General features: G+C 40.7%; 1 protein-coding gene across 2 annotated transcripts in view; it reads left to right on the top strand.

Annotated features, from left to right (window-relative positions):
- The first annotated feature begins 7,753 nt into the window (after window positions 1-7,753).
- The window catches only part of LOC131755914 (membrane cofactor protein-like), a 53,025-nt gene continuing 49,905 nt past the window's right edge, over window positions 7,754-10,873 (top strand). For both annotated transcript variants that reach the window (XM_067028164.1, XM_059062572.2), the window contains exon 1: window positions 7,754-7,931. In XM_067028164.1, coding sequence (XP_066884265.1) covers window positions 7,811-7,931 — 121 coding nt within the window. In that variant the 5' untranslated portion in view covers window positions 7,754-7,810. The remainder of the gene's footprint in view (window positions 7,932-10,873) is intronic.

Here is a 10,873-nt window from a genome sequence, read left to right as displayed (position 1 = left end):
TTCATTTCAACAGAATAAGATCTGAGACTCATAAAATCTTTGAAGTGACTTCACAGAGATGCAAATGTGCACTTGAAGATGCTGAAGCTCTACCAGCACCTAGTGAAGCACCCTCCTCTTAGCTTGGATTACAGTCACCCCTTCACCCTCTTCTCTTGTGCGGAAAGCACACATTATCTAGTCATGGGGAAACTACACTTAGGGTTTTATAAATAGTCTCAACTATTTAAAGGAAAAAAGTGTTGCCTAGGATTTCTGTTTGGAAGTTGGTCATTTTTTTTCAAATATTTGTAATAAGAATGGGCTCATTAGGGCAAATTTGGAAAATGCAGGGAGAAGATATGAAGAAAAGTCACATTAATTATACTACCCAGTGGTAACCATTGTTAATATTTTAATCACGTTCTGCTAATTTTTATATATGTTTGTTTATACACACATATGTTTTTATTTCTTAAATACTTTCTTTTTTATTGAATAGAATCCACTCATTTTAGACAGTTTGGAGAAAAATGTATGGTATATCAGTTTTCACTTTCTCAAAGAAAAATAAATTAATTTCTGTTTATTAAAAAGGCATTGGGACTTCCCTGGTGGTCCAGCGGTTAAGACTCCATGCTCCCAATGCAGGGGGCACAGGCTGGATCCCTGGTCAGGGAACTAGATCCCACATGCCCCAACGAAGAGCCTGCACGCCACAACCAAAGATCCCACACACTGCAACAGAGGCAATGAAGATCCTGCATGCTGCAACTAAAGACCCAGCACAGCCAAATAAATAAATAAATATTTTTTAAAAGGTATTAAATGATTATAGGGGAGATGGGTCAAGACTATTCAAGAGAAATAGCTGGAAAAAAATTAAGCTTTGGATATTTCCTAAGCTCTATTTCAAACGTGCTTTGACCTATGTTATTAATTTAAAAATACTAGAATTTAAATTAAAATAATTTTTATCATAAAAGTAACTAGCTTACTTTTGTATCAATTCAGAATACACTAAATTAACTAAGAAAGCATGACTTTTAATAATTTATCAAGCTAATAATCTCAGGGAGGAAAAATTTCCCTCTGGAAATTCTTATAGCTGGTCTAAGAATTAAATTGACATTAGACAGATTAACAGGAGAAAATCAAACCAATTTTAATAACATGTTTATGTGGGAGAAACCCAGGAAAACTGAGTAACTCCCAAAATGGTCAGAGCACTCCCCTTAAATACCATGTTCAGCTAAAGAGAAGGAGGATGTTGTGGGTAGTGGTTTGGGACTTTAAGGGGAGGAAGGTAATTTACATGGAGGTGGAAAAACAAATGTGTGCAAAATGCTTGCTGGGCCAGGCAGAGACAATGAGACTCAGAGTAGACTCTGATCTCTAGGCTCTGCCAAGTTCCCCCCAACACACTGCTCCCACCACTTTAGCCCATATTCTTTGCACATATCTCTGATTATAGTCCTATTCCAGGAACAATCACTTTATCTAAATTTTTTTAAGCAGCTAAGAAGGTGGTAACAAGAAAAAACTTCCTGAGCTTTCTGTTTCTTAAAAATAATCAGCCTAGGGCTTCCCTGGTGGTGCAGTGGTTAAGAACCCGCCTGCCAACGCAGGGGACACGGGGTTCGAGCCCTGGTCCGGCAAGATCCCACATGCCGTGGAGCAACTAAGCCCGTGTACCACAACTACTGAGCCTGCGCTCTAGAGGCCGCGAGCCACAGCTACTGAGCCTGCATACCACGGCTACTGAAGCCGATGCACTTAGAGCCCGTGCTCCGCAACAAGAGAAGCCACCTCAATGAGAAGCCTGCGCACCACAAGGAAGAGTAGACCCCCCTCGCCGTAACTAGAGAAAGCCTGCACGCAGCAATGAAGATCCAGTGCAGCCAAAAATAAATAAATAACTTTACTTTAAAAAAAATAATAATCAGCCTAATAATCCTCATGCCAATGAGACACATTTCCAGGTGACACATTTTATTCCCCTACAATAAACATGTACTGACACCTTCTAAATAAGTAGTCCTGGAATCTTTAATGCATCCACATCCTTATAGGTCAAAACTTTATTTTTGGTATAACATTATCGGCCACTCTAATGATCTCTAAAAAAATACCAAATCTTTCTGGATATTTAACAATAGATTTGTATAAGAGTACTGCTAATTTCTGTGTAATTCTGGGTTTTAAAGTATATTCTTACACATTTACCTTGATAAATATAAAGAGTGAACTGGACATCAACTTGACTTTCAATTTAAAATCATACAAGATAGAAAAATAAAACAGTATAAGCAAAGAAAAATGAAAGAAAAAATTGCAACTTATATCACAGGCAAAGGGTAAATGGCTTGAGACTTAAAAATTCAAAGACAACCGCTGCTCACCTCACAAAATACAGGCAAAGGACATACACCTACATCAACAAAACAAAAAAGAAAGACAAGGAGCCCCTGAAAATATGAAAAGTTGCTCAATGTTTTGCTTAGCTAAAATTTTAGCAATCTCTATTATTTGTTGGGTTTCTGAGGAAGTAAATTTTAAAGGAGAACTAGAAATCAATTGCTTGGGAATCAACCATTCTTAGAATCAAAATTTCCCATCACAAGAAAAAAATTCTCATTTCTTTTTCCCCCCCAGAATGGAGTATGTCAGTGAACAATGTGATTAAAAAAATTTGATGTGTGTGACTTCCTAACTGCAAGAAATCTGTGCGTTTCTCTAAACATCAGTTATCTATGGGAAATATGTGTTTAAATTATGTATATATTAACTATATATATACTATGTAATAATGTATATACTGTCCACTGAAAGAAAAACTCACAAGGTAAGTTTTATTCTGTGACCTTTCTGAGGACTACAGCCCAGGAAACAGTCTCTCAGCTCTGAGGAATGGCTCTGATGAGGTAAAGCAGCAGTCAGGATATACATGAATTTTTTGCTGGAAAAAAAAGCAGACATGTAGTTGAACATCAAAAGATTACTGCTAATACCAAAGAACAGACATCTCAAGTTAATGATTTTATTGCTTTTCTAAGTATGAAAGATATTATTCCTTAGATATGCATCTTAACTATCTAGGGGCCTATATATCCAAAGCACAACATACTTCCTGTTTTTCTCCATCTTGAATTCCCCTCGGGGTGCACTGTCCATGAGCAACTGCAGTAGCTAATGGCTTAATCCTTGCAGAACTAGAATAGCAGGCAACATTTTTTTTTCTTCACATTACTAATTATGGGTAAAATACTATATTGCTTAACTTGTATTACTGAGCACTTCTGTTCACTTCTGACCTTATATATTTCATCTGAAAAGCGGGGGCTGGACCAGTTGATCTCCAAAGCTATTCCTAGTGCTAACATTCTAATATTGTTTTGTTTCACTTGCCTTTTTGTACAGTTAAATGTGAGATGTAAGTTTAAAGTACATCATGTTTAAATGTAATTTGTCTCAGCATTATAATAAGAAAGGAATAAGAGATTTTATCTTGCAAATCAACTTGTGGAATATGGTTTGTAATATATTTACTGTGTAAAGATTTCAAAAGCCAAGAGGAAACAAAATGAATATGTGATCCTTATGAGAAATGCCTTCCTTTCTGTACTTGACTGGGTTCAGAATCCCTGTGTTGGGTGTGGCACCACAGTAATGCTCTTGAGGTAACAGCCAAGTAAGAAGGTCAATTGCTGGCAGGTGCCTACCAGGTGCAAGTAGAGGTGGCAGAGCTCCCAGGACCAGCCTCAAAAAGGTGGCTTAACTATCCTCTGTTTAGCCATTATCTTTCAGGTTTTCACAAACACCTAACCTGTAAAGCACCATGACAGGTGAAAGCCTCTTCTAAGAACTTTCACAGGCCCCTTCATGCTGCTACCCTCAACTCTGAAAAGCAAAATGTAAATATACCAATTTAGGAGGCAAAGGATCGTCTAACATTGTTCTATTTAATGAAGTCCCCCTAGGTTTAATGACATCCACAGACACCTCCCTCCACCTTACCGCCATTCCTAAAGCTTACAGGAGAGCTACTACATAGCTCAAAACCCGGTCTACAAACAATCATATTCTCCATTCTCTCCTCATTTTATCGCTGGCAGCTTGACAAAATCTTTAGGGAGAGTTGGAGGAACCACTAGTGTTTAAGCCCCTATTTCACTCAAAGCCTCAAATCTTGATTTCTGTTCCTCTCAGCACCTTAGGAAGTTCACAGTCAATACTCTCCCTTTGAACTCAGTCACTAAAATGATCTCAAGGCTAAGGGTTAGACAGTAGATCCACTTCATAGGTCAGCTTGCCATGCCTGATTTAGGAAAGTTTTCTCTGCAGACAGTTGTAGACAAATCCTTTCAGAGACAAATCCTGCTTTGTTCCTAGTGGCTAAAATTACTAAAATCAAAATCTCTCAGGACCTTCCCAGCATTTGGTAAATCCGCACTGGGGGAGGATTGGCAGAAACATGTTAAATGCACTTGACAGCAACGCCCATTTATTTCATTCAGTATTTAATGCATATTTATTATGCATCTAGTGTAGGTCTAGAACTGTCTCAGCACTGGAGATACAGCAAGAAAACTATCCCTGCCTCATGGAACTTGTCCAGAAAAATACAGAACAAGACTTAGAACCTTTCAAATGGAGCCTCAGTTGGGTCAAATCAAAATAAGTTAAAGAAATCTATGTGAAACTCTTCAATTATATTTGGGATGATTTGATGAGCCCCAGGTACAGAAATTTCACTGAAACAAAGTTCCAGTAAAACCCCAATCCTTGAATCGAATCTAGCAAAAACTAGCCTACTTCTTTCCCTACCTTTTAAATTTTCTCATGAGAAAAACAAACAAACCTTACTTTCAAGCCCAAAAATAAACGGGAAAATTTTTTTTCAGCTTATTGACATACAATATTATGTACAGATAGTTGCAGAAGAAATAAATTCTGTTTTCATAAGTAAATGCCAACAGTGAGCCACAGAATATTTCTGTTATATCACTCCTTCATAACTGAAAGAATTAACAGAAATGATAATTCTCCCTCATTGCATTTCCTTTCACTGTCCCCTTAATTATAAAATTATGGATTTTATAACCCCCAATACTAAGGTGTATATTTTATACATCACATCCACACTTTGTGTTTATATGCTCTGCCAAGAATTCAGAAAATTGTGTTGGTCTGGGAGGAAGAGGAAATTCCATGGTTTGTTCATCCCAGAATAGCTTTAGTATGTCTCACATATAAAATTGTTTAAAAATATATAAAGTTTTGTTGGAAGCAGCCTAAATGTCCATTGACAGAGGAACGGATAAAGAAGATGTGGTACAATGGAATATTACTCAGCCATAAAAAAGAATGAAATAATGCCATTTGCAGCAACATTGATGAACCTAGAGATTGTCATACTGAGTGAAGTAAGTCAGACAGAGAAAGACAAATATCATATGATATCACTTATATCTGGAATCTAAAAAAATGGTACAAATGAACGTATTTACAAAACAGAAATAGAGTCACAGATGTACAAAACAAACATGGTTACAGGGGCGAAGGGGGAAAGGGATAAATTGGCAGGTTGGGATTGACATATACATACTACTATACATAAAATAGTTAACTGATAAATAGTTAACTAATAAGGACCTACTGTATAGCACAGGGAACTCTACCCAATACTCTGTATGGGAAAAGAATCTAAAAAAGAGTGGATATATGTATATGTATAACTGATTCACTTTGCTGTACAGCAGAAACTAACATAAAATTGTAAATCAACTATAGTCCAATAAAATTTTTTTAATTTAAAAATATATATATAAAGTTTTGTAATTCCAGAGGATGCATTTGATGTTTTTACAGAGAATTTCCATTTCCTCACCATCCTTTCATACCTTAACTCTGTGTGATAACAGGTTCTATCCCCACCATTCTATGAATGAAATATAGGTTGGATATAAATACATTTTTTTCTTTACCTGATTCCAAAGGTAACATAGGTCAGTATAGAAAGCTGCAAAGCACAAAGAAAATTAAATATCCATAATCCTATCAACTATTGGTTAATTTTGGTGTATTTCCAAGTAATCTCTTTCTGTGTGTATCAATATACTACTTTTCTTTTAATAAAAGGAATGAAAAAAGGTACACACTGATTTGGAGTCTGCTTTTTCCACTCAGAAATTTATCATAGTTTCTCACATTGATTTTTTTTTTAAACAATAAACTACCTACCATAAAATCCTTAATATTTTTGCTAGACACATGGATTTAATTTTTTTTTGCAAAACTATACAGCTTTGCTCACAGCTCTGATGATTTCTTTGGGATAAACTCTAAATGGAACGGGTGGTTTAAAAGTCATGTCCATTTTAAAACTTTTGACATACTGCAAAGTTATGTTAAATACTAAAATTTGAGGGGCTTCCCTGGTGGCGCTGCGGTTGAGAGTCCGCCTGCCGATGCAGGGGACACGGGTTCGTGCCCCGGTCCGGGAAGATCCCACATGCCTCTGAGCGGCTAGGCCCGTGAGCCATGGCCGCTGAGCCTGCACGTCCGGAGCCTGTGCTCCGCAACGGGAGAGGCCACAACAGTGAGAGGCCTGCGTACCGCAAAAACAAACAAACAAAAAAACTAAAATTTGAGGGTATTGGTTGACCTTATTCTTTGCCAACTAATAAGAAGAAAATGTAAACTTCTTTTGTTTGCTCTTTAATACCAGTCAGGTTACTTTAATATTTCTTTTACTCGTCATACAGGTTTACTTACAATTCTACAAATAAATCTTGCTCATTGTTAATTTTCCAGCATTGTTTGCAAGATCGTTTCAACAGAAAAGTTCTCCCCCTTATCCACTTCAGCTGACCAATTCCTACCCCCCCCAACTCTAATGACATTTACTGCTTCCAAGAAATTTGGCACTTAATGCACCCCCGTCCTTGCCTTTTTCATGCATGTATATTTCATCTTCAATAAAACATTTAGTGGCTCAAGACCCTGTAGCTTTGGAACCCATTATGCTAATGGCCCTGTGTTAACAATTTACCTTCCCAGGGGTCCTTTCCTGGGAACGCAGGGAAGGCTAATTGACTTTAGCAGTTGGGAGAGCAATGACCAAACCTTTCGTGATTTTGAAATCTGGCCATGAGAGGCTTCAGAAGCAGAGGCTCAACCACGGAAACCTCAATATTGTCCCGAATTATGCCTGACTAATGCTGAAGATTGAGCAAGGGTCCAGGTGTCCGGACCATCTGGAGTGCCCCAGGTCCAAACTGGAGTCCTGAGGGGTGTCTGCCCCACAGTGACCCACTGGCTGAGCTCTAGGTTTCTATTTTCGGGTCGATGCGCTTGATTCTTTAGTCCAGCTTTTCGGAAAAGGGACAGTGATGACCGCACCGGCCCTTGATTTCTTTCCACCCTTCCTGAGTAGGTTGGTAACAGTCTGTTTACGTAGAGACGGTGAGCCAGCCATTTCCCGCAAGCCGCCGCGGCTCTCCTTCAGGTCTGCAGACAGAGTCAGAAACAGTCCGGGTCCAAGCAGGAGGCGCAAAGCTCCCGGCCCACCGGGAGGGTTAGCCCCGCGCAAGGCCTCGCCCCGCCTCTCCAGGACTAAGAGCCGCCCGGGGCGCCGAGGCCCCGCCTTGCAGCCCGCCCATTGGCCCCGCAAGGCCCTCTCCTTCGCTCCTGCAGCGTTCTAGGCCACGCCCACCTGCGTGACCGCACAGGACACTGTGAATCCGGGGATTATTGCGTCCGGTAACTGAAGTCTATCTAAAACGTCTCTGCTGTCTTGGTCTTGGGTTTCCCGCTGATTTTCCCGAAAATGACGGCGTCTTGCGCGCCTCGCCAGGCGCCTCCCGGCCGCCCAGAGAGTCCCCCTTTTCCTTGGTGCTGCGGAGGGATTCTTTTGCTGGTCTTAGTGCTCCCGTTGCCCATATTCTCCGGTAGGAGCCTGGAGAGAGTGTGCGCCCTGGCGGCGAACTGGAGTGGGTCGGGGAGCAGGCAGGCCAGAACCGAGGGCCGGGGGAGCTTTGCTTGTTGGCTCCGGGCGGAGGCGCGAAGCTGGATCCACCCGGGGTCGTGCGGAGTTAGGCTTGAAGGCGTGGCCGGAATGTCCTGGGTCTTGCTGTGCGGGGACCCACCGGGGTGGAGACCACGTAGTGTCCGAGGAGAAGGCTTGCTTGGTGGTGGGCACTGAGCGGTGAGGGGTGGTGGGCTCGGCTGGGGTTTACCTCGGGCCAGGCTTGGTCCCTAGCAAAAGTTTGTAGGGTGTTTTCTAGGACTGAGCCAAGTCGGAACAGGAGCAGGGACCCGGTGCTGGTGGGGACGGCTTGCTCTTGAGTGCCCCTGTGTCTGAGGATGCTGCTAGGCTGGTGCTGTACCTTGAGGGGGGGGGGTGCCTTATGTTCTCTAGGCTGGTGATGCCTTGTGTGGGGGGGGTGTTTGTGTCCCGCTGGGGGAGCCTGGGGGAATGTACCCTGGTGTATGCTTTGTGGAAGTCGCCAGCCCAGTGGTGCCCAGTGTGGGACAAGGAAGCTTCTTTGTATGGGGCTTACCGAAGCAACCTAAAAAACATTGGTAGCCAAACCTAGTGAAAAATAAGTATCCTGAAAATGAACTATAAATGATGTTCATCTGGTTTTCCCATACAGCTCATAAACTAGAGCTGAGGCCCATTCACTTTTTTTTTCTTTTCCGTGTTTCATTGAATCGAATAAATACTTTAAATATATGCCCCCCAAAAGGTATGCTTATTGTATAAAACATACACAATCAAAGGACAACCATTTTTAATACTTTGGTATATTTCCTTCTGTATATACATGTGTGTTTCCATGTCCAAGTTATTTTTAGGATCTATTACATATACAGTTTGTATGCTGCATTTTTTCTTAGCAGCATTAATTCAATAAATACTTGCCTTCTATATGCCAGGTCCTGTGCTGGTCTTGGGTCCCCAGTGCCAGGCACATGTTAGGAAATCAAATATTTGCTACAATTTATTGGGAGTGGTAGACAGTAGCCAAAACATAATATTAATGAATATGTCCTAACCCAAGAGAAGTACCCAGGAGGAAAGGAGCATGATTCTGTGACAGCATTTAACAAATGACTGGTGGAAGGGAAGACATTTCTGCTCATCAAGCAGGCCAAACTCTGCCCTTTGCCTTCTGTACATGCTGTTCCCTTGGCCTTGGAACGTTCTCCTTCTGCCTTTTGCATAATTGGCTCCTTCTTATTCTTCAAAGTCAGTTGTGATGTTATCCCCTCAGAGGGACCTTCTCTGACGCATTGTTTCTGGTGGACACACACACTTCAGCTCAATTCCCCCCAACTGGTAGTCACCCTCACAAACTGTGTTTTCTGTTCTCTCCTCACTAGAATGCAGAGATCTTGGCTGTCTTGTTATACTTGTGGTTTCAAATGCCCATTTTTTGGCCTCAATGTCAACATTATTGTATAACTATCAAGTACCAGAAAATTAAAGGTAACATTCGGCTGAGGCTTAGAGCCCAGGAACAACCTCTCTTGCTTCCAGGAGGAAGGTTCTCTAAAGAGCCATGCTTAGGATGGACTTTCTGTGGTGCCTAAAAAGCTAAGGCAGGGACAGTTGGGGGTCAGAAAGGATCTATCTTCTCCTGACTGTAGACTCCTCAGGGTTCTTAATACTCCAGTCTTGCTTGTTACGGATCATTTTGAAAGTTGATTTCTCTGCAAGAGAGTTGTGGGTGATGGAACAGCAGTGCTAACAAAAAATTTAAAGGAATTTTTTAAAGAATAATAATGTTTAGACTAGGCTTAAAGCTAGAAGTTGAAGGAGATGAAAACTATTCAAAGTAGAGGAAAATAAATAAGTAAAATGAATAGGATGTATCAGGGAAGATAACAGCTAGAAATGAAGAGGAGGAAAAACAAGGTTAGGTTTAAGATTGAAAGGTAAAATCAGCATAGGGTAAGAAATTTAGGTAAGGTACAAATGAGAACTCACTATGTTGGGCAGGGAAAGTATGTGGATATAATAAACATGCACTGAAGCGGCTCATGAGGAGAAGGTTTTGTAATCGAACAGTGTTGTGCCTTGGGAGTCTTGCCATCTCAGAGGTAGTTGCCAAATGGTAGGAGATCACAGAAGGGACCAGTCTTATTCCTCCAGAATGAGTCTGCTTTGTGGGACAAAACCTACAATTTCCTTTTATGGGTGGTCTCTTCTGCCTATTTTAGGTATTTTCTTTTGAAAGAAGCCAAGATCAATAAGTGCTTACACAGTAGTTTCTTAGTTTCTTACTCTGCATATTACAGTGCAAGAAGAATAGTCCTTTTTGGTCAATTGCTAGGTTACAATAATACTGGGAGATAGAGAACAAAAGAAATTAGGTGGTCAAATCTTTCTCCAGTGCATAAAGTTTTAAACTGATTATTTTCAATATTAGATTCATTATACTGTATTCTTTACCATTGGTTTCTGTTTGACAGCAGTGTAACTTTGAGAACCAGAGTGTTTTGAATAGCGACTATGAGGCCTGTACTGTGTGAGGTGTTGTGGCCACATGGCTGAATGGAGTCCACAATATCATGTGTTAAACAGGAAAACATGTGATGGTGAGCTGAGAGATCCATGTAGAGGAGAGTCCGAGTGCTACCGAACTCAGGTCTGGCTGCTCGCTGCTCAAAAAGTCAATACTTGGAAAAAAAAAAAGTCATTACTTGAGAGACAAGTGCTGGTTGGAATCTGGGGAGAAGGCAGACTACTGTTCCAGAACTAACTGAAGATTCTGCTTGGCCATGAAAGTTTTTTAAGGGAAAAGGGGGAAGTAATCTCAGTTAATCATTGAGATAGGGAGTCATATTTATTGACATCTCCCATTGCCTGCAGACTTGTGGACTC

This window comes from Kogia breviceps, chromosome 1, assembly GCF_026419965.1.
Source record: "Kogia breviceps isolate mKogBre1 chromosome 1, mKogBre1 haplotype 1, whole genome shotgun sequence".
Taxonomy (NCBI): Eukaryota; Metazoa; Chordata; class Mammalia; order Artiodactyla; family Physeteridae; genus Kogia; species Kogia breviceps.
The sequence above is the reverse complement of the archived record's forward strand: the minus strand, read 5'-3'. Positions and strand labels throughout refer to the sequence as shown.